General features: G+C 50.2%; 1 protein-coding gene across 1 annotated transcript in view; it reads right to left on the reverse strand.

Annotated features, from left to right (window-relative positions):
• MFHAS1 (multifunctional ROCO family signaling regulator 1) overlaps positions 1-18786 on the reverse strand; it is a 30215-nt gene extending 11429 nt beyond the window's left edge. The window contains exon 1 of the mRNA XM_086611633.1: positions 15600-18786. Coding sequence (XP_086467759.1) covers positions 15600-18786 — 3187 coding nt within the window. The remainder of the gene's footprint in view (positions 1-15599) is intronic.
• Between the last annotated feature and the right edge of the window lie 5630 nt (positions 18787-24416).

Here is a 24416-nt window from a genome sequence, read left to right on the forward strand (position 1 = left end):
AGCATCAGTCCCCTCAGAGGGATCTGTCTTGGGAAGAAATAACCTTAGAATTTCCCAGGCATTTACTTGTACTGTGAGGGAAAGATTCCAAGAAAGCACAGGCCTGCTGTCTGCTTCTGTTGCACACGTAAGGATTTTGCATGCTTGGTGCTAGTGGAAACATGTCCCACAGCTCTGGACTTCACCAGTAGCCACCTGAGAGCCAAACAGAGGCACTCGTGTCCCTTCTCCGTGATCTGGTTCCCTCCTATCCCCCTCAGCCTCCTGCATTTTTCTTAAACACACAAGCCAAGAGAACAGTACTCCAAGCAAGGCAAAGCTTTATTAAAAATGACTTCTGATTAAAAAGGAGTTTTAAATCCTTTTGTAATGATGACAGGATTATCTGCATCACGCTGCATTATGCAACTGGGGATAAAGCAGCACAGAGCAAGTGGCAAAAATGCCATCTCCAGCAGAGCCACAACTTTGTGGGCAGCTCCCAGTGCCAATACTCACCTGCCAGGCTCAAACAGGGCTGGGCACACTTGGTACATCGCAGAGAAGCAGAATCACATGCAAGACCTGTATGACGCGGCAGCTGCAGAGCAGAGGCTGTTTTCCAACACGGCTTTCAACCACAGGTGCTGTTTCAGGAGAATACTGCTGTTAAATACTTCAGGAAACGCAGGTAAGAGTGACAAAGCACTGATTGGGAACCTGGCCACAGGACTGCCATAAAACATGACTTGTCATGCTGTATCGGCAATGAACTAGAGGCTGGGCACTAACTGCACTCAAGCTGCCCAACCTCCCTACAAGGGCCACACTGTCGGCATTCACCCTGCTATCCGGGGGCACGAGCAGCCACACGGGAAGCGAAGATCCGCACTGCTCAGCTTCCCCGGGCTGAAGACACCCAGCCATGCTTGCAGCTGCCAGCTTTTAACAGGAAACACATTTCTAGCACCTGCAAAGTGTTGTGCCAGAAATCCAAGTCACAGATTCAGAGACAGCCTATGTGCTCCCCAAACCAGCCTATCAAGCATCTCCTCTCATCACACCCTCTTCAGCCCAATGGTTTGGGGATTTTTAATTATTTTTTACTTTTTTTTTTTTTTAAATCAGATCCCTGTATGAATCACTAACTTGAGCACGGTGTTGCCTTCTTTGGCAACGTTTTCTTAACATTGTGTTTAGCTTCATGGCAGGCACTCAAAAACATGCATGTGTGTATGTATGTGACGTCCTAGGCTCTCTTTTGTCATAGAAGAAAGACGTGATTTATTTCAAAGATGGACAAGGAACAAGTTAAAAATAACAGGCAGCTTCAGAAGCTTCGTGATAGCTTTCTGTTACAAAAGACGACAGAGAAATGTACTTTTTTTCTGATTTCAAAAGAAGGTTCCCAAACTTTTCTTTCATCCAAAAGTGTCTGTACACTTTGGCTAAGCCTCTGAGGCACAAATACATTGCCTGGGAAAAGATGCGTACTAGACTCAACTCTTGATCATAAATTTCAGCAACTTATCCTAGGAAGGCTCCAAGCTGACCACAGCAGCCACTTGCTGAGCTGAATGATTTGCCAATGCAAGCATCAGTTAAGATCTCACCAAAGTCGAGTAATGACCACCTCAGAGTCTGTAGGGCTCCCTCTGGGCACTCGCATGCTCCTCTGAGAAATTAGAAACTTCTCACTCACTAAAGTTGGCACAAAAATGTCACCAGTCCTAGATCATAGGCTTCTCCTTCACCAGCATGAGTGAGACTCCCAAACCCTGGACAGCACAAGTTCAGGTACAGAGATCTGACTGGACCTGCTAGCGAGGACAAGGCATATGGAAGCTTCATTCCCCATGTAGCCCTCCGGCATCATCACAGAGCTGCGCAAAAGTACCTGGAGATGACCAAAGTTCCAGAGCGAGGCTAGCATCACCTCTATTTTCACCCACTGAATGTTTCTGCACAACTGTCCAACAGAAGATTTAAAAAAAAAAAAACAAGAAAGAAATTCTTGCTTAGCAGATCTCTGGCATTACAATATCCATAAATATTGCCAGCAAGCAATGGCATCTCTTCCCAACATCCCAGTTGTCTGCCTTCACTCCCGTGCCAATGTGAAAGCAGGCATGGGATGTTTAGAAACAAGTCAGAAGGCAGCTGAAGCAGAGCAGTCGGCTATGTTAAAATACAAGCTCAAAGCTCCACAGAGCTAGCTTTAACAAAGGAGCTGCCTTGAAAAAAAAAAGAAAAACACCACCAAAAAAACAAAACTAAAATCAGTAAAAAAAGTTTGAAAACTGGAATTATGTACTACTAACTTGAATTATGCCTTCTATGATAAGGTTACAGCATTGATGGATAGGGGAAGAGCAACTGACATCATCTACCTGGACTTATCCAAAGCATTTGATACTGTCCCACACAACATCCTTGTCTCTAAACTGGAAAGACATGGCTTTGATGGATGGACCACTCAGTGGATAAAGAATTGGCTGGATGGTCACACTCAAAGAGTTGTGGTCAACAGTTCAATGTCCAAGTGGAGGCCAGTGACGAGTGGTGTTCCTCAGGGGTCGGTACCAGGGCCAGTGCTGTTTAACATCTTTGTTGGCGACATGGACAGTGGGATTGAGTGCACCCTCAGCAAGCTTGCAGATGACACCAAGTTGTGTGGTGTTGTGGACATACTGGAGGGAAAAGATGCCATCCAGAGGGACTTTGACAGGCTGGAGAGGTGGGCCTGTGAGAACCTCATGAAGTTCAACAAGGCCAAGGGCAAGGTCCTGCACGTGGGTCAGGGCAATCCCAAGCACAAGTACAGGCTGGGCGGAGAATGGATTGAGAGCAGCCCTGAGGAAAAGGACTTGGGAGTGCTGGTGGATGAGAAGCTCAACATGAGCCGGCAATGCGCACCTGCAGCCCAGAAAGCCAACCGTATCCTGGGCTGCATCCAAAGAAGTGTGGCCAGCAGGTCGAGGGAGGTGATTCCGCCCCTCTACCCTGCTCTCATGAGACCTCACCTGGAATACTGTGTTCAGCTCTGGAGTCCCCATCACAAGAAGGACTTGGAGCTGCTGGAGCAGGTCCAGAGGAGGGCCACGAAGATGATCCGAGGGCTGGAGCACCTCTGCTATGAAGACAGGCTGAGAGAGTTGGGGCTGTTCAGCCTGGAGAAGAGAAGGGTCTGGGGTGATCTTATTGCAGCCTTCCAGTACTTAAAAGGGGCCTACAGGAAAGCTGGAGAGGGACTTTTTACAAGGGCATGTAGTGACAGGACAAAGGGCAATGGCTTTAAACTGAAAGAGGGTAGATTTAGATTAGATATACAGAATAAATTTTTCACTCTGAGGGTGGTGAGGCACTGGAACAGCTTGCCCAGTGAAGTTGTAGATGCCCCATCCCTGGAAGTGTTCAAGGCCAGGTTGGATGAGGCTTTGGGCAGCCTGGTGTAGTGGAGGGTTTCCCTGCCCATGGCAGGGGAGTTGGAACTAGATGATCTTTGAGGTCCCTTCCAACCCTAACCGTTCTACAATTCTACTCCAGACACCAAAAGCTCAAGGTGATTCAGTGGGGCATGATTCCAGCAGTGTATCTTCAAGCCTGGGATGGCTCGTTCCTGGTCCATAACAGGGCACACTGAAAGGAAGTCCGTATTAGGGAGCCCAGTGAAACCAGAGGCATGACTGGTTCTCGTGCAAACTCCCATTCCATGCAGCTGTCTCCCTACTGTGGTGACAGTGAAACACCATCCTCCCTACACTCTCCTCCCAGAATTCGGATGACAGAGATGGAGTGTGGTGGGGTGTTAAAATCCATCACCGCTGCCGCTCACTACACCTCCAAGATGCCAAAAAAGTTAACTGGTATCAGAGTGAAGGGCTGATTATTCCCTTTTTAAACGAAGCGCTGAGCCCCAGAGCAAGGCGGGGAGGCCCAGAGACCCTCTGCCGAGGGGACAGGCTGGAGGGAGCTGGGCAGGACTGCCAGAGGGCCCCGACCGGCGCTGGCAGAAGCTCAGTGTGAGCAGACCACCCTCAGAGCCCTGAAGCTGCAGCACAGCCACCTCACTTCACAGAAACAAACATCTCCTTTCGTGCTGCAGCCATCACTGAGTGCCCGACCAAAACAGATTTAAGCTGTTCCATAGTAAAAATAACAGTGACCAAGAAAAGTTATGTCAGGTCATAGCAAGGGGAAGCTCTTTTTTTGATAGATTTCCTAAATTTAGCCGCTTTGATAAATCAGAGTCATTTGGACACGAGAATTTTCCATATCCAGTGCGTGCATCGTTATCTGAAATAAGAGCATCAAAACCTCACTCAGACAAAGAAAGAGCCTGTTCAAAAGGAAGATTTAGAGAAATGCACAGGGAGCTGAAAACTCATCTGGTTATGCAATGTGTGTAAGTAGGCCTGGTGCTCGCTGCCGACTCCCTGGTTGGAAACCTGCCACCAAGCACAGTCGACCCCATCCAGCAGTTCTGTCCATAAAATACAGCCACGACAGCAAGGGGGTAAGAAGCACCACGCAGAGCTGGAGAGGAAACACGCACAAAACCCTCTGTCTCTCCCTCTCCTTGCAGCAGCACAGACTTATCAACAGGGTAAGTCTGTGTCTCTCTCCTGGCCTGGGATGCCCTAGCAGCATGGAGAGACGTCCGTCTGCTTGCTCCTCTCTGGACACAGCATGCTGGCTTCCTGAAGATACAGCCCAGAAGAGGCTGTCCCAGGAAAGCCAACCCATCCAAAAGATTACTTAGAGACTACTTTGAAACAGCACTGATCGTCCCAGCTCTCACTGCTTGCTCCTGGTCAGGCTGCCCAGTGATGTGCTGGTACAAGATGGAGTCACTCAAAAGGGGTAATGGTGTGAGGGAGGCTGGCTGGCTCAGAGACCACATTAAGACAGCACAGGCCAAGCCAGCAGCTGTACACTCAACCTACAGTGTTCTTTAAAACCAGCTTGGGCTCAGGAACAGCTCCCCACCATTGAGTGAAAGTTTGGCATCACACAGGTGTTGCTCAGTCTGACACCAGTTTGTCTGGATTTATGATTCCTCGTGCCCTTGGGCAGCTCCTGGGCGAGTCTGCAATTTGCAGGATGCCTTCCAAGCTACAGATCTCCTGATGCATGCTGAGCAGCTCCTCAGCTGTCTCCTTACTATCTCTTCTGCTCCAGCTCCTAGGGGTCCCATCATACCTAAATCCCCCTGCTTAGGAAAGTCATCGCTCCTGTGAGCTACTCCCCGCTTCACAGATAAACAGAATGAGGAATTACAAAAGGAAGGAGACATATAATTTATCCCAAGTCCTCTTTGCTCCTTTATAGATGAGGCCCCAGCTGCTCAGGCCTTTTTGAAGAAAAAACAAATGAATTGGACATAAATACTTTGAAACATTCCCTATCACACACTGCAATAAATACAGCTGCATCTCACTATCTATACGTTGAGGACGTAAGTCTGAAAAGTGCAAAGTTTAGGAATTTGACAGACAATTATGCTATTTTTCCCCATAATGTAGTAGAAAAGAACATATGTACAGACATACACAGAGTTATACACAGTGTAAGTACAGAGGAAAGGTGGAAAGATACAAATGCAAGTATCAAGATGGTCAATATGAGATGACTGCTGTGCAGAATGGATCACTATCCCCAGCCATTACCTCAATTTTGTGTCTTTCATTCTTGACTGATCTGGATTTATCTCAGAATTTTAATGAGAGCAATGAAAACGCAACTGTTCAGACACTGGCGACCGGAATACTTACAGTAAAGATTGACGTCAGGCACCCAGTCTCAAACAGAGGTCCCTGCCTATCCATCCTCCACACTGTACATCCCGTGCCTCTGCATTTCAGCTCTGCACATTGCTAAGTCCTTGCTTTCTAATGTTATCTGTTTAGAGAAAAATTGCTTGCCGTCCACACCTGACTGCTGCATCTAAGAGGCCACAGTGAGCAGAGAAAGGTATTAAATGGTAAGTAACAGAGCTCCACAACAACAGCTAGAGACCCAGCACAGTGCTGCTGCACCATGCGGCATCCCTGGTCTGTGCTGCAGGACAATTTTGCCATTCTGCCATGTCCACCATAACATTTCAGAGGCTACACGACAGAGATGCATGTTTCTTCTGCTGCAGTAAGCTCATCCTCAGCTTGTTCACCATGTAGCAAGGGGCCTTACTAGATGCGTGGACACTTGTTTTGGGGTAGGTTTGGTACAAATCAGCCTCTCCAGCAGTCGTCTGCTGCCAGCTTTGCATCGATGCAAAGATGCCAAATGTGTTGCACGTGTCTGTCAAAAGTCAAGCAAGACCCAAGCATAATGTTCACTTTCCACTGTGTGGCTTCATGTGGCAGAAACAGCAGCTAGATACACAGTAAGAAAACTAGGTCGAGCACCTCTGTCTCAGGCCAAAACCTGCAGATTTTGGTGCTGTGGAAACCACAGCAAATTCATTTTTGGAAAGCTCATCCACAACCCTACCCTGCTACAGGGCAGAGTCTGTCCCTTATCACAAAGGGAAGAACATGCAAAGAACACACTCCAAGAGGAATCCAAGACACAGAAATTGGAGAGTTACTATGTATAGACCATTTCAGAGACAAGTCTTGAGCAAAGTGCGCCATGATCTTGCATTTTGTTAGGACAAAAACCTACAATATTAATTTTATCATCAGTCACAGCATGAGGCCCACAAATCCCTGTCCTACCATTACTGTACCTTTGTTTTCTTCTTGTTACACCGTAACAGGAGAGCCTGAAAACCCTACAGAAAGTGATGAGTACCAGGCAAAGGAGGAGGGACCTCTCCCATACTGGCCTGAGTTCCCTCTCCCGTAACACAGATATAAATGCTTATCTAAACCGGACGCTTGGCAAGCATCACCCTAAAACTGCGTAAAGGGGAAGATATCCTGGTATTGCTTTCATAAACGAACTTATAGAGATGTGCTTAGCCAAGCTTGTGAAACCTCGCTAACAAAAGCCCAGCAGAAGTCTCCCATTGTCTCATCAGCACAATTCAGTGTAACTTACATCAACAATACAGCCCCTTCCTGGAGCATTCAAGCATCACCTCTGAATCAGCATGTGGTAAAACAGGACAGGTCTGAACAGGATTTGAGATGCAGCTTGTTTTGCTCTGAAGGTCACTTGTCTCCACAGTTCAGTTTAGTCTCTGATCCTCACAAAGCACTAAGTCTAATGGACTTCCCCACAGAAGTGCCTAGCTCACCTCAAAGCTCTCGCCTGGTTCGTGCAGAGCTTGCCATGCTGAACTGTCAATTCCAAATTAACATTACCTTGTAAAGTCTGTAGGTCCTAGGCCAGTCTCACACCTGTGCCCAGGAATTCAACCTAGCCACAGCTAAAACTAGTCAGTGTACACAGTACGCCTTTGGGAGAAGCACAGAGCTCTGGAAAACGATCACTGGAAAGGTAACCAAATCTGAAATTAAGGTTTCACTTTAAACCACAACCAACTCAAGCAGGCAAGCACTCCAACAGTCACAGCTCAGTCCAGTCATAGCTTCCATCCACTGGCCACAGGCGAGCCACCCCTAACCACAGAACCTGCAAGCGTGCATCAGTCCTAAACCACACTGCCACTGACCATGTTGGCAACCCAATCAGCACGTTCAGAACCAAGATGTAGCCAGGAAAATACCACGAATACAATAAGGCTTCAGCCTCCAGCAGCCTGCTGAGGCACAACCATAAAGTCTCAAAGATGGTCCAGATGAGCACCCCAAATTAAACTCCTCCCAAAGCCAACCGGCCAGTTATCTCATAGGTCCTGACCTCCTCAACCCCATCTCTTACATCTGGTTCCCAACAAAGAAACCACTAGAAGACAAATCTCTCCCAGCTGCTCAGCTGGAACAAAGGCCACATCCACACAGGTGATATTCCCACTACAGGCTGTAAATGGCATTCACTCAACAGCTTTTAAAAATGCCAAGGTCTCCTCACCCTCTGTATGAGACAGAGCTCCTACACACTGTGATCACCAAAATCCCATCAGCTCTCCTGCTGCAGGAAATGAGATCACCGTATAGCAGACCAAGGAGGCAGGCTGAGACTTCTACAGCATAGCTGCACTGCTTTCTCAGACCCAAATATGTTCTTAGCTAGCCAAAAGCACAAATATATTTTTGTTTGCAGCAGCAGGAGTCTGTTACAACTGACATGGTGCTTTAAGCACTCCCTCCCTCCTCCTCGTCCCTATGAGGTGCTCCCTTAAACAGCACATCCTTAAATTGGCATTCCACAAGCTTACCTGAGAAGAGGTGACCTTATTCGGCACCAGCCAGCCTGCTTATTCCCACAATTGCTCACATCTGTATGGCAAGCACAAGTATCACAAGCAAGGAGAGGGAGATAACAGGCAGTAACCGATCCATCTTGTATTGACCCCTAGACCACGGGTTTTTTCACTCATCTGCAGAGGTTATCTTCCTCTATTCAAGACCAGGGAGGAGGGGGGGGGCAGAGCTCAAAAAATGACTTCCAAGAATTCAAACCCAACAGAACTACTTTTTCTCCCTTCTCCCCTGGCAAATGGCTTTCAAGAGCCCAACAACTAGCCTGCACTACTGTTAGCAAGTCATTAATTGGAGAACATGCTACACTACCACGGTTACGGGCTTAATATTGCAAATGCAACAAGATGCCACAGCAAGCAGGAGAATTACCTACCAGGTGCACCCACATTTTGCTTTTAAACTGATACTTGTTTTTCCAGAGCTCTATCCCAATGTCAAGTAACACATTCACACCCTCACCAAAAGGCAACAAAGATTCAGCACTGTTTGTTGGTGGTTTCCCACCATCCTCTCCTGAGACACAAAAGGAGCAAGACCTTGCAATATATCTGCACGTGGATCACGCACATGATACATCCCAACCAAACTTATATGAGAAAACTTTTCATGCGTTGGTGTTTTTAGAAAAAGGCACAACACCATCAGAAGTATGTGCACACAGCAGAAAGCAAAGCATGCTTCACAACATCTGTGTCCACAGTGTGCTGAAACAGAGCACAAATCCGTCCTCATGTCATCAATTGACTCTGGAGAGGGGAAAACCTACATCAACATTTTATCTCACACCCACAGCCAGCAGCTTTTAAATAGTTCTCATGCAAAGAAACAAAGAATCATTTGGCATCTCTTTATAGGTCATTTTCTGCAAAGACAAATTTCAGAGATTGCAAAAATAAAAAACACAAAGAAAAAGTAATGTATTAAAGGCCAAGAACTCTGCTTTGCTTCACTAACCAAACCAGAAAGATCCACTCAACCAAATCTCGTGTTTCCCTGGTCCAGTGATGGCAGCTCAAAGTCTAGAAGCCCAGAGACGACTCCCATGAAGAATAGGGCCGGGCAAGATGAGCTGTTAAGGAACAAACCAGAAGAGTTTTCTTGTACCAAAGCTGACATAACAGGAAACCTTTCCTTTAGCGGAAACGCGTAGGAATGTTTTGTGTAAGGAAGAGGATTCCTTCAAATGGTGTTAAATATGCATGTTGCCATCCTAATTTCAAGTAATTTTAGCAAATTCCATACCAGGAGCCTTAAAAAAAAAAAAAAACCCCAAATACACAGAAAGCAATGCACACAATACAAGGTAACCAGACACTGCAGGCAGCGGGAGAGCTTTAAGAAAGCAATTCAAAGCCTCAGCTTCTCTTCTGGCATCCACAGTTGAATTTGTCCTTCCCATTCCTGTGTCCTCCTGAGCCAGATCCTCAGGCATCCATCCAGCCTTGTGCTGGCTACTGCAGTTCTCCCCAAGGACTTGTCCCACACCTACACCTACCAGGCATTGTCCCACAGCAGCTACTCACGCAGCACATCACACTCTCCCTCTGGCAATTTCTCTGCCTCCTCCAAGATCACGAAGCGTTTATTATCTCTTTCCTAAATGTGTTGTTTAAAGGATGCCCTACCACAGCCACCAAGCAATAGGACCTCAAATGCTCACCATGCAACATACAGCTCACCATGAAGGAAATCTCTAAAAATCCCTAGTGGTGAACAGACGGTGTTTCTACACCATTATGTACAATTCACACCACACAAGGTTGTCACAGTTTGGCAGCACAGAAATCGGCTCTTGTTGGTAAGCTAAATAATCAGCGCTAGAGCTAGAGTCACACTAGCTTCCGCAGGTCTGGCAACTGATCTGTTCTCTTCTCCTGAATCACTTGGCCTCGTTCAGCTTTGTCCTGCCAGCCAGATCATCTGTGTCCAGCATTTATGCTGTGCTGAAATCTTGCCCCGCTGCTCCGATTACACCACAGCACTCCACTGAAGCCACAACCTTCAGGAGAAGTGTGACAACAGCCCCTAAACAGCTGCAGCATCCACTTTGAAAGGCAAAAAAGACTCCACCCTCAAATGGGGAAAATAAAAGGCTGCCAAACGCTACCATCAGGCTCTATTACAAGCAGGTGTTGCTCTACTGCAATTGTCTGGGGAAAAAAACCCCAGCTGCTTACAATTTAATTACAAAGAACAATTAGGTACCTGACATCAGCATGGAGAGGCAGCTCAGATTTTGGAGCTACTTCTGAGCCCTTCTGACAAAACCAGTCCCACCTGCTCCCTCCTCACCTTTCAAGGGACTCAATAGCATGACACATCACAGGATCTTACACCTCTCTGTCTCCTGACTCCATCCCAGTCACCAAGGGAGTTCATGCTTGCTTTTGACTCCAACGCAGTGATGGTGAGCATGGTTCACTTTGAATCACATGAATAAGGTGGCCTCGAATTAGCTCTGCTCTGGTCATCACAAGATGTCTCACAGGGGAACTAAGCTATGATACCTCCACCTGTACCCTTGAAAGCGACTGGCATGTAATCCTCGCTTTGGCTCACCTTTGACAGGGCAGATGGGCAGAGTAGAGGCTTGCCATCTCCTCCCTGTTCCGACACCTTAGGAAGGGGGCAGCGAGGCAAGGCAGGCAGGAGATGTGCCCTTCCTCTCCACAGGAGAGCTCTTGCCAGTCCTCCAGCATCTCTTAAAGCTCCGCAATAGCTTTGAGGCATCCTTTTGGAGAGGGGCTGCTGAGCTTACACACAGCATCTTTGCCTGTGACTTTCTGTCTGTTGTCACGTTTTTTAATCTATGAAAACCCAGATCATCTTGTCTTGCTTGTGACACAATTTTGCCTGTTTTCTGCAACGGACACAGCCCTGGCTTGCTTATGTCTGCATTCATACAGGTAACTTCACAGGCAGGAATAAAGGAAAACCACTGGTCAAACGCAATTCCCCCCAGTCCAGACACCACAAAGATCACACATCGGACATCAGGACACCTTGTGCAGACCACAGCCTGGAAGAGCTCAGGGTGGCCCAGACCCAACGTAGCACAGGGCAAGAGGAGACAGCAGCAGAGCAGCGAGCAGGCACACACAAAGGCAAGCTCGGAAAATCCAGTCACGTTTGTCCAAACATAGCACAGGTGTCTACTATCAGACAGATGGCAAACCACCTCCACCCTCCCAGTCCCACGTCACTTAATAGCTTATGGGACATGAACAACCTAAAAGCCCTTCACTCCAGAGGCTGAAAGAACACCACGTACAAAATCACAGCATTTCACAACACCTGTGACAACCCAATTGAGGTCTCATCGTCTTGAAGTAGTGAAACGTTCCTGTTGGTCACTCCAAGCAGGGATAGGCCTTTCTTAGTCTGGCAGAGATGCTTTTACTTTTGCACTACACATAAATAAAAGCAGAAGAATAAAAATCCAATGCACCACTTATCAGCTGAGTGGATGACTGCAGCCTCGAATCACACCGAGATTCCAGCTCAGACACCAGCTCAGTTACTATTTTGCCCAGCTACAAAGCTGTTTCAAACACAACTTCCTTAAAAGGACCCTATCAAGACATTTTTATATCACTTTTATTCACTATTTGTTTGCAATACACCCTCAGAAGACTGAATCCAGAATCTTAATTCTTATTAACCATTTCTACGCACACTAGCTTGTTCTTAGAAAATTTCTGTGTATATTATCAATGGAAGTTACAGAGGGTGCAGGACTGAGAGGGAAGGGGAGGAAAATCAAGGATTAATCCTCAACTCATGAGCAACCAAGTCCCCTCTTTGAAGAGGATTCCAATGAAAATTTTGGATGACCAAAGAATGCACCATCAGTTTCATGAATGACGACGCAGATTGCACAACCAGACACACAGCCAGACTGCACTTCCATTTTTGAGCACAAATTTGGCAGTGTCTCCACAAAAGAATTTCCCTTATTAAGGTCAACAGGCTGCAAAGCAGTTCTTCAGTGCAGTCCTAAAAAGACCACAGCCCTATTTAAGAATTAGCAGTGTTGTAATTGCCAAGGATTTCCACTGGAAGAGCTTGGAAAGAAACATAAGACATCTCCCTTGTTACACATTTTCATAACACTAGACCCATCTCTCTCCTACACTCTGTCAAAAATGACACCAATCACGAATCACTTGCATGAAAGTAAGCTTGGCAGCACGACTTCAAACACGCACACCTCCTGATGAACAAAATCAGGAGAAAAAAAAGCCTCAGCTTCAAGGTTGCTATTTAGGGGCTCCTAAACAGTCTTTTATTCACAAAGCAGACACGCAGCAAAGAACTGGTTGATGAGAAGCTCAATATGAGCCAGCAATGTGCACTTGCAGCCCAGAAAGCCAACCGTATCCTGGGCTGCATCAAAAGAAGCGTGGCCAGCAGGTCGAGGGAGGTGATTCTGCCCCTCTACTCAGCTCTCGTGAGACCCCACCTGGAATACTGTGTTCAGCTCTGGAGTCCCCAACACAAGAATGACTTGGAGCTGTTGAAGTGGGTCCAGAGGAGGGCCACGAAGATGATCCGAGGGCTGGAGCACCTCTGCTATGAAGACAGGCTGAGAGAGTTGGGGCTGTTCAGCCTGGAGAAGAGAAGGTTCTGGGGAGATCTTATAGCAGCCTTCTAGTACCTAAAGTACAAGAAAGCTAGAGAGGGACTTTTTACAAGGGCGTGTAGTGACAGGACAAGAGGCAATGGCTTTAACTCAAAGAGGGCAGATTTCGATTAGATCTAAGGAAGACATTTTTTACAATGAGGGTGGTGAAACACTGGAACAGGTTGCCCAGAGAAGTGGTGGACACCCCATCCCTGGAGGTGTTGAAGGCCAGGCTGGATGAGGCTTTGAACAACCTGATCTAGTGGAAGGCATGGCAAGGGGGTTAGAACTAGATGGTTTTTAAGGTCCCTTCCAACCCAAACCATTCTATGATTAATATTTTAAATTAAATGCAGACATAGGCACCTCCCCAAGCCAAATCACAGTTCACATTTTTCATACAATCCAGGTTATAGCTTGGCTACATTTAAGCGTCATCCAAGAAGACAAGCAGGTTTCTCGATAAATTGCAGCCTTTAGTCACTCTTCAGCACTCCCTCACATCAGCCCTGCCTTTGCAACACACTTGTCTTCTCAACATACTCCTCCCCAGCTTAACTCACATAGTATTTGTGTTAAGACAGTCACCTCCTGCCCCAAGGCAGGGCTGCTTGGGACGCTAAGCCCTGTGCCCCTGGCAGCAAGGCCTGGCTTCTCCTCAGGAGAGCATCGGAGACGCGGCAACTCCTTTTCCGCAGGCAGCATCACCCAGGTGGTGTTTGGAGGCCTGGCACATGAGCCTCTGCTCCTCCCGTGCCTAACGATGCACAGCTTACCTGTGCCTCCCTGTCCCAGCACATCTGGCCTGGCTCCTGGGTGAGAGCAATCCTTTCCCACCTTTAAGGAAACATACATGGCACTGCCAAACCCAATGGAAAAGGCCCTTCAATTTCAATGACCTCCTTATGATTTCGAACCTGCTACGACTGTCACAGGTCAACAAAGATGCCAATCGCTGGCAGCCAGTTTGGCTCCTCTTAAAGCATCATCTACTCACCAGGGAAAAAAAAAAAAAAAAGGATAAGCCACAAAACATTCACAAAAAAAGAAAAAAGGAGATATGTGACTGCAGATCTGAATTTTTCGCAAGCTAAACCTCCAATAGCCACTTATCATACCTGCACATACAGCTTGCTGTCTTTGCTAATTTTGGTGGGGTTTTTTGTTGTTGTTGTCGGTTTGCTGGTTTTGTTTTTTTTTGGCGGGGTTCTGTGTTTTTTCAGTTTTCAGAGACTTTTTTGGAAAGCAGATCACATCGCCACAAACACCCTGTCAGCAGCAAGACGCTGAGTGGTACCCACATGCTGGAACTCACCCTCCCCAGTCCAACAGCTCTTACATAAGCTAGCACAGTTACAGGGAGGTATAATCAACCGAGCCAGGATGCAGGACGAAGAGGAAACAGCATCTCCTTAATTTTCAAGGTCCAGAGAAATAAAAAGAAAGAAAAAAAACACAACCACCAAACAACCCCCCAAAAGACACCTATTATTCACATTTGCTTATGAACCAATTCAGCACCACTGCTTGCTTTAACTCAAATAATACACCAGTTCCTCCACAATTTCAGGCTACCTGTAAATAAAGAATGTTCCAACATACTTTCAACATGGGGGGGGGGTGTGCGTAAAAAATGCACATTTCTAGAGAGCTGCTTAGAGTCCAGAGTGTATTTTGATTTCACGCAGATTTACACACCAAAGCACCTTTCCTGTGTCCCCTCTCCGCTGCCAAGCCCCAGAGCAAACCCAGCAGAGGAGGGAGGACGCAGGTTAGGAGGCAGTACCTGCACACACACAAAGTAAAACAGATGCTACTGGAAAACACCACCGATAAAATCACGACTTTAGAGGCGACAGCTGTAAAAAGCACCATGACTAGTCACGCTCCAGAGGAGAGAGATTATGCTTTGTTTCATTAGATGAAGGGGGAGAGAGGAAGGAAAATAATTGCTCTCAAGAATAGCTTCAAAAGGCACAGTCTGGGAATCACTTCTAGGTGAGACACTTAAACAAAGAAGATGTAGTAACCCTCTCTCTTCAGGGAGTAACGCTTCCTGCTAGAGACAGGCTCCCACATGAGAAAGTGCTTTTTGTGCAGGGCTATGAAGACCAACACACCCATTGTCTACCAGCAGGAGCTTTCCTGCATTCAGACAGGCTACAGCACAGGCCAGATATTGGGGGTGGGAGAGGGGGAGACAGGACACCTGCGGTCTTTCGAGCATCTCTATCATTGTTTACATTAAATAGCCCCAAGGAAGGGGGAGCTGCAGGGTAAAGGGAATTGGGAGAAAAAATGCAGTGCCATTCAAAGGAATCAAAACAAGGAAAAGGACAGGTCAGGGCCTTTTCAACAACGGCACTGGCAATGCTCGGGGCCAAAACCCAGAAGGCAGAGAGAAAATGCATGGACTAAGAGGGATGTAACACCCCCCCTCATCTCAGAATAAGGTTATTTTAAGACTGTCTCCTTGGAGCTACCCTAATATTTTCTCTCATGACTCAAATCGCCAGGGAAAGGAGTTAGAGCAGAGGAGAGGGAAAAAAAAAAAGAGAAAAAATAAAATAAGAGAGACAGAGCTAAGATTAACACTGTAAATCTCCCTTCCAGAAGGGGCAAAGCCCCAGAAGAGATGAGAGGCAAGCTGGGCTGCGCCTTACCTGGGAAAGTGTGTGGGTTGGGTGACCCTCTTTTAAGGCACTTTGAACAGAGGACGTGCACCGTATAGTACAGGCCCGGCCATTCCTGAAGCAGGACATTCAGTTCTTCCACTAAAGGGGTAATGGCTTGCCAAGCCGTCCAGATATTTGGTAGGGATGCATGACTAGCAATAGACAGAGTGTCTGGCTGCAGAGCTCCCCTGGCAGGCCGGTAACTCACCACCACGGGCACCTTTCCCCGGTAGGCATAGATCTGGTATTTGCCATCTGACCGCTGAACCACGTGGCTGTTAATCTGGACACTGTAGCGTGCAAACAAGCCGGGTGGGAAAATGAATGGAAAGCTATATTCAATCTGCAGCTGCTCGACCACGAAGGACTGTCCGCTCAGATTGGCGCCGTTGATCCACGCCTCCGCATGGGGCACCTCGTTTTTCACGTAACAGGGAAACTTGTACCAAGCGGCCGCCCCGTTTAGGGGCTTGCATTTGGGTTTGTTGACACAGTAACAGAGCCCCATCTTCTCCAGCAGCTCCAGGATGAGCTGCAGATCCTCGCGGCTCTGGACGTGGGGCTTAAGAAGGAGACGGATAACGTGAGCAGGCAGGAGGCCGTGCAGCAAGAAGCCCTCCACGTAATGGTGGAGCTGAGTGGCCCTCAGTTCGTCAATGTGGGTGTCGCTGAGCAGTTTCTGGAGCAGCACGGTGGCATCCCGCTGGCAGAAGACGTTGAGGATGTCAATGAGCCGCGGCAGGTTGTGGAACACATACTCCCGCAAGGTGAGGTGCTCCTCAAAGTAGAGCAGCTTCCCACTCTCATGCAAGTAGGACAGGGCACTCTGGAGCCGATCCTCTGTCAGGCCCGCCTGCAAGCCCAACCGGGCAGAGTCCCACCAGCTAAGCCACAGCTGCTGAGCTTGTGGCTGGAAGTGCAGCTCCTCCAGCACTTGCCAGGACTTGGGCAACACCCGGTGCAGGTTTGGGAAGATATCCCGGTGCTCAGCCACGGAGAGGAGCTTGTCCCGCAGGCGACGCACCTGGCAATGGTCCCGGCAGCTGAAAGGCAGCACTGGAGAGAGGATCTGTGGGCGGTGGTTGAGAAGGTACTGAAACTGGGCTTTCTTTCGCCGCAAGTTCTTGTCCGAGACCCCATAAAAGGCAGCGTGCGGGCTGGAGCAGCGCAGGTCAAAGTCCTGTCCCAGAGCCTCATCCACCTGCTGGACCAAGCTCTGGAGTCCCTCTGCATCCCTCTTCTCTTGCTGAGCGATCTGGTGATGGATGTCCAGGCACTTCTCTTCCAACTCCCGCTCCGCGCAGAGGTCAGCATGGGTTCCCACCATGCACACCACGGCATGGGGCACCTTGGAACCGAGCCAGTGCAAGAAATAGCCCACAGAGGGGTAGAAGTGCTGAGGGACGTAGGCACTCAAATTCACCACCAGCACGTACAGGGCTCCGGGAGAGAGGAAGAAAGACTGGATCACGTCATAGCTTGGGTCCCCTGCCAGCTCGTACACAATGAATGTCAGGCCCCTCTCTGCATCCGCTGTCCAGTCCATCACCTCAATGCCCTTGCTGTCTCCCAACAGTCCCAGTCCTGAGGGTACCTGGGGGGCATTCGGTGGCAGTGAAGGTGCAGAGCACGGCATTTCCCCTTTCACTCGGTGAGAGGGCATGTGAGGAGGGATGTCCTGCTGTGCAGTGGGGAGACGTTCCAGCTGCTGCATGGCAGGTACCCGTGCTGAGGAAGCATCCTGAGGCTCCGAGAAGGGGCAACACCCAACTGGAATTCTCCCAACATCCTGCTGCTGCCCAGGGCACCCTCTGGGCTGGGCGCTCCCTGCCTCCAGACTTCCCGTGTCCTCCCTCTGCCCTTCCTCCTCCATGAGGCATCGTCTCAGCAGGGTCTTTCCCGCATCCTTTAGGCCCATGAGGACCAGCTTAAGGCGGGGTTTGAGGGCAGGCTGGGAGTGGGCCAGCTCCTGCTGGTAGGCTGCAATGTAGGGGATGCCTTTCATGCACACCTCGTAGGGGGGCTGGATGAGGGGGTTGTCTTTGATCTTCCACAGGGTGACGCGGGAAAGCTGCCCGAAGCCCTCGGGCAGGATGGCAATCTGGTTGCCTTGCAGGACTAGCTCCTCCAGGCTGTGGAGAAGCACGATGGAGTCAGGCAGATAGCGGATGCGGTTGTTGTCCAGCCAGAGGGTGCGGAGCTGGCGGAGCTGGCAGAGGCGAGGGGGCAGCAGGGTGAGCTGGTTGCGGCTCAGGTAGAGCTCCTCCAGGCTGGGCAGCGCCAAGATGGCAGCGGGGAACTCCCCCAGCTGGTTGGAGGAGAGGTTCAGCATCTTGAGGCGCTGCAGGCTGCCGAAGCCGGCGGGCAGGGCCCGCAGCCGGTTGCTGTCCAGCATGAGGCTCTCGAGGGCGCTCAGCTGGCAGAGGCCCTCGGGCAGGGCCGCCAGCCCGGTGCCGCTCAGCCAGAGGATCTTGAGGCGGCGGAGGGCTGCGATGCCCTCGGGCAGGGCCCCGAGGTGGCGGTTGCCGGAGCAGTCGAGCTCCTCCAGGGCGGCCAGCTCCAGCAGCGGGGCGGGGAAGGAGGGCAGCAGGTTGTGGTCCACGTCGAGGGCGCGGAGATGCGGCAGGCGGCCCAGGCCCTCGGGCAGGCGGCGCAGGCGGTTGAAGCTGAGGTCGAGCTCCTCGAGGCCGCCCAGCTCGGCGAGGCGGGGCGGCAGCCCCGGGCCCTCGGCGCCCAGCTCGTTGTGGCTGAGGCTGAGCTTGCGCAGGCCGCGCAGCCCCGCCAGCGCCCCGCCGTCCCCCAGGCCCCGCAGCCGGTTGTGGCTGAGGTCGAGCTCGGCCAGGCGGCCCAGGTGGCGCAGCGCGGCGGCGGGCAGGCGGCTCAGCCGGTTGCGCCGCAGGCTGAGCACCCGCAGCCCGCTCAGGGCGGCGCCCACCTCCTCGGGCAGCTCCTCCAGCCCCCGCCCGCTCAGGTTCAGCGCCTCCAGCTCCCCCAGGGCCGCCGCCGGGGGCGGGGGGCGAGTCGCGGCGGCGGTGGGCGGCGGCGGCCCCCCCGGCGGCCCCGCGTCCGGCTCCGGGTCGGGCTCGGGCTCGCCGGGGCCGCCCCGCAGCTTCCGTGCGCGCAGGGCGGCGTCGCGCCACAGCCGCACCGCCTTCGGGGGCTCCGTCTGCGCCATGGCCGGGGGAGCGGGCCCCCGCCCCGCCCCGCCCTACCTGCCGCCGCCACCGCCGCTGCTGCTCGCCATGGGCGCGGCCGCGCTGCGCGTCGCCGTCGCCGCCACCACCGCCACGGCGAGCTCGGGGCTCCCCGTGGCTCCGCGCGGGCACTGCCAGCCGCACCGCACCGCCCCGCGCACGTAGCCGCCGCCGCTACCGCCCCGCCGGAGGCGGGACGCGGGCACGTCCCGCCCCGCTCCACCAGCGCGGCACCGCCCCCGCGCCGGGGATGGCCGGCTCCTGCCGCAGGGTCAGCCGGCGCCGGTACAGTCCGCCCCAGCCTGCCTGGAAACCCCCGCCCGCCGGGCACCGACCGCTCCTCCTGAGGAGGAAGGCTCCGTGCCTCCGGTCTGAGCTTCCCACCCGGTGGGGCGAGCCCGCCCGGCGCTGGGAGGTGGTGGTGCGGGCAGCGGTAGCGGTGCCGGCGCTTCACCGGGACCCTGGTATGTGACAGCAGCCGCCGCCTGCCCCGGTCTCACCCTGCCCCGGGGCTTGCTGCGAGGTTTACGAGCCGCTCGGCTCATGGGGCACCGCTTACCCCGTGAAATAACAGCAAAAGCCGTTGTGTTGCTGATCTTCCGCGTCATTCCTGCACCAGGCAGAGGCTGTTTTTTTCATCCAGCCCTGCAAGACACGGAGATTAACCTTCCTGCCCCGTAACGAAGTGTGTTTCCGTGCTGGAGGTTCCGAAAGCCTGTGACCCTCTGGTTAGTCAGAGCAACTCTGCCACCTTCCTGCCGTGCTTTGTTTCCTTTGCTGCGTACATCTGGCCAGATCCTGAACGCTGCGTTCTTCGGGATCCTCAGCCAAGCTTTGCTCCTAAGGGCTCAGGGAAATACGCCTGGAAATTTCCACCACTGCTACAGAGGGGAAACAAGGCCAGTTTATAGCAGGGCCGCGAGGCACACCGGCCGAGGCTGTGGACACTCAGATCTCCGGAGCTGTGTCACCTTATCCTTACAAATGCCAGTGATGCACCATGCCCAAAAGTTCAGAGGTTTTAAAATGTCACTGTCTTTACAGCACTGAATACTCCAGCGGGCTTTAGGGGCTTGAGAGCAGTTGCTTCTCTTCACCTGGTCTTGTTGTAGCCCCATTAAAGCATGCCGTAAGCTATTACTTCAGAGACATGAAGAGAAAGAAGAGCATTTGAAATTAAAACTGGGCCACAGGACAACGAGTTTCATGGCCTTTACTCTCTTTTTTAAATTGTGGAAAGCCCTCACAAGAACGATGCCTTCTCCCTTGGATGGCTCTGCACATCTAACTGCACTTCCACTTGGAAAGGAGAGAGCTGAACCGACACAGTGCAGAGCCCTAGTCACTGCACTAAATTACTAAATTTACTAATTACTAAAACTACAGATCACAAAGGCTCAGGTTCAGTTGCCGTCTTCCCCATCAGAAACAGACAAGCAGGGGCAAAATCATCTTTTCAGGCCCTCCAAGTCCTAACAAACCTTCGCCAGGCTTCTGGTGAAGGTCTTCTTCAGACAGAAGGTTCTTCTGTCTTTCTGAGCACAAGGTTGCCCCTGGGTAGGGAAAAAATTGCAGCATTGACTGGTAAAGCCACATAAAGGATGCAAAGGACAGGGAGGAAAGTCCATGGGCCTGGGAGAAAGCATGGTTGTGCGAAGGCAAGACACAGCTCCAAGGAGGGTTCAGGAGCTGCCCAAAGCCAGCAGAGGAAGTCCTGGGATCTGGGCCTATCGTTTGGCTTCAGGGCCACCACTCAGGCTCGGGGGCAACAGGTATACAGGGATACAGGGATACTCATGATCCAGAAGGCTCTGCTGAGAGGGACTAAACCTGAGGATAAAACTCTCCCCATCTTTCCTGTGCAGCTGGCGTCAGATCCTGACCCTGGGAAGCAGAGATACTTCATGATCTCTTGCTAAATTGTGCCCACCGAGAGCTAGTTCCCAGGCTTGCAGTTGTTTATTTCCAGAGCATCCCTGCATTGGGTCAGTACATTTTTTTATTTGGGCTAACCCAGTTTTTGTGTCTTTGCTTTTCCTGAAGATCGCTTGGGAAGTAGCCATTCTCTGCATGCCAAAAGGAGCACTCTCCTTCCCCACTTCAAAGGTAGCACATTCAATTCCTCCTGGGGAAAGAGTAATTCTGTTCTCCCATTCTTTTGCCCAATTGCTCTTGTGATACTAGGTCGATGGTTTCATTTCCAACTCTCTACACGCAAAGCCACTCAGCCTGTCGCTGTCAAAATCATGTTTTTAAATCAAGATGATGTTTCTAGAAAGAAAAGATCTCTGCAGGGAATATAGACTCCGGCATCAATTTGCAGCTAATTTTCTTTCTCCCTGTGCCTTGTGCAGGTAAAGACAGAGAAAGCAGCATGGTTACTGGGGGTCACCCACCCCATGACGCCCAGGGACTCTGCAGATCCTTTCTGAAGCCACAGCAGGCTCCCAGTCACTCTATGATCTGCAGCAAGTGTAACCCGAAAGGCTGCCCCTCAACACTGTCCTCTTGCCTCCCACGGGAAAACTGGACAAATCCCTCCACCAGGGACACTTGGAGCAGATGCTTGACTCAGCCAGCTGAAAAATACCAGGGAGAGGAGCGTTTATCTCTGTTTGCCTGCTACTAGAGGTCATGACTTGTATTAAACACATCTTTCTGACAGCATGCAAAGACAGCTGGGGAGGAGCTGGCCCACACAGGGAAAGTTTTGCCCGTCAAAACCCCTATCACAAAATACGCAAAGCAGCAGGAGCTGAATGCCTCCCCAAGGTGATGAAGAGGAGGAGAAAAGTCATGCAGCACTAGTCAAACTTCAGTGAGCTCTTGTAGGTGGTGAATGAAGCTAAGCCAGAAAAAACATGATGAGCAGCATGCTGGCACAAAGACGTCCACAGCACTGCTCGGAGGTTGTCCAAGGAGGAAAGCTCTGGTGCTTTCCCTTGAACCTTACATTTTATCCTACTGTACCTGCACAGGTGTGCAAATCTGTGAGTAACTTCGAACAGCCAAGGATGATGTCTTCTAGCCGCTTCGACACATTCACCATGGTTAAAGCTGCCAGTTGTGAGTGAGATACTTTCTGGGGAAAGGGAAGATTTTGTTTCTCAGAAAATTTAGCTTTTGCTACAGATCTAGATGATCTCTGCTTAGGCAGAGGAGACGTGTGTCTCCAAGCAGGACTTCCTCACTTCCTCTTGATTTACTCGTCAGCATACTAGAAGTCCATTAAACATGAGCACCAGAATGCTAGATGCTGGTTTTGGAGCTTAAAAATATTCAGAAACCACCCCAAGCCCCTCTCCTAGCTGTCAACAGCTGAGGCCAAGAGGCAGGTGGCTGTAAAATTGCCAGCAATGCTATAAAGCATTTTGTTTTTTTTAAAAAAAAAAAGAAAATGAAATTAATCCCATCATTCCATTACATGCCAGAATTGCATTTGGAGTTATTAATTTTAAATAGTGGCCCTGGAAAGTCCTATTGATGGAATTTAATTATTCAGCTGAAGTCTGAGGTGCCTCCACTTTACTGAGCCCTGCAGCTGCATCATTAATAAGGTTTCTATCTAAAGCACCTCCCTCTTGCGTCAGGTAAAGGACACTGAGTTATCAACAGTATTTCAGAGCCTGACTCCAGGCTTTGCAGGACAAGAGGTGCAAATATAATCAGCCACTTGTGAACCTAAATGAGCTCAACAGAAGCATCAAGCTGCTGAGGCAAGTGCATGCGGGGAGCACTGTGGGCCACTGCGAAGCTCACGGGCTCTGGCGCCAGCAGCAAGCAAAGCTGGCATCCTCCTGGGAGAGTGCTTCTCCTTCCCACCACCAGACACGCAGCCAGATGGTAAAAACCCCAGGTTCTCACTTCAGCAGCAATTGAAGAAGCCATTTTTCCAAAGGTTTGGTGGCTGGCCAAGGAACAAGCAATGGGTTGACTGAGTGCTTTCAAAGATCCACCCTATGTTCCTCCTCAACCTTAAGTAGAAATCCTGTAAGGATGAGGAAATATTGCCCAGAACTGAATTCCCCACACCGTTTGCCCACCGTTTCTGCAGCAATGATACGAATTTACCCCAAGGCATGCCAAGCCATATATAAATAGTGATAGAAGCACTTGAAGGAGTCCTGGACATGCTTTCGACAGGGAAAAGAGAAGATCTGGGGTGGACAGCACTGCTGCTTGCCTCATCTCTCTGGAAGGGAGCAGAGCTGTTGTACATATGGGACAGGAAGGCAGAGGCTTGGGGAAATTGGGGGCTATAATGGGATAGGGACCTTCACCCGGAGGTGGAGATCTGAAGAAGAGGTTCACCTGCAGAACAGCTTGGCATCACACCTTGAGAAAGCCAGGGCCAGGCCCCACTTTGCCATGAGCAGGTCTCATATTGTGAATCCCAATCCTTTTACTTGTTCCTTCCCAGCCACAGCCTCTAAAGAAGCAGAGAAAGTTTTGGGTTGGAAGGGACGTTTAAAGATCAGCCAGTCCAATCTCCCTGCCATGAGCAAGGACATCTTCAACTAGACCAGGTTGCTCAAAGCCCCATCCAGTCTGACCTTGAACACTTCTGATGAAGAGGCATCCACAACCTCTCTGAACAACCTATTCCATTGTCTCACCACTCTCACAGTACAAAATTTCTTCCTTATGTCCAATCTAAACTTACCCTATTTCAGTTTAAAACCATTGTCCCTTGTCCTGTCACTACAGGCACTGATGAAAAGTCTCTCTCCATCTTTCTTATAAGACCTCTTCATATATTGAAAGGCCTCAATAAGATCTCCCTGGAGCCTTCTCTTCTCCAGCTGAACAACCCCAACTCTTTCAGCCTGTCTTCACAGGAGAGGTGCTCCAGCCCTCGGATCATCTTCATGGCCCTCCTCTGGACTCGCTCCAGGTCCATGTCTTTCCTATGCTGAAGACCCCAGAGATGCATGCAGTATTTCAGGTGGGTCTCACCAGAGCAGAAGAGGAGAATCACCTCCTTCAACCTGCTGGCCACGCTTCTTTTGATGGAGCCCAGGACATGACTGGCTTTCTGGACTGTAAGTGAACATTCCTCGTTCATGCCCAGCTTTTCATCCACCAGTACCCCCAAGTCCTTCTCTGCAGAGCTCTCAGGAAAGACTGACCCAGAGCGTAGCATTTCTTACTCAATCCTACAACCAACAATGAAGTTTTAAGGCCACCATGAATCCCAAATCTTAAAAAATATTACTTGTGTATTTCAAAATCTTTCAGGAAGTAGAAAAAGTGCTTGTGTACTGATACATTTCATAAAAGTGATACTGTCCATAACCTCAGTTTATGGGAAATACAGAGAGGTGTAAAGGAATGTGATTTCTTTGCCACTGACGCCATGAAAGCAACCAGCTGGTGAAACACAGGCTAAGGGAAGCGAGCGGTGAGCTGAACGAGTACATGCTGACGCCATGGCCTCTCTCAAATGTCTTGCAAAGAGACACTTAGGCCTGATAAAGGGGATGTGGTAATTGGCTTGCAAAGCCCTTTGGGGAGTTTTGAATGGAAAGAAGGCTGCAGAGCAGCAGCCATCTAGATTTGGGTGTCCGGGAAGTCTTGCTGAGCTCTCGGTGCCTGGTCAAGGCCCATGGCT

The sequence above is a fragment of the Tauraco erythrolophus genome, chromosome 5 (genome assembly GCF_009769465.1).
Source record: "Tauraco erythrolophus isolate bTauEry1 chromosome 5, bTauEry1.pri, whole genome shotgun sequence".
Lineage (NCBI taxonomy): Eukaryota > Metazoa > Chordata > Aves > Musophagiformes > Musophagidae > Tauraco > Tauraco erythrolophus.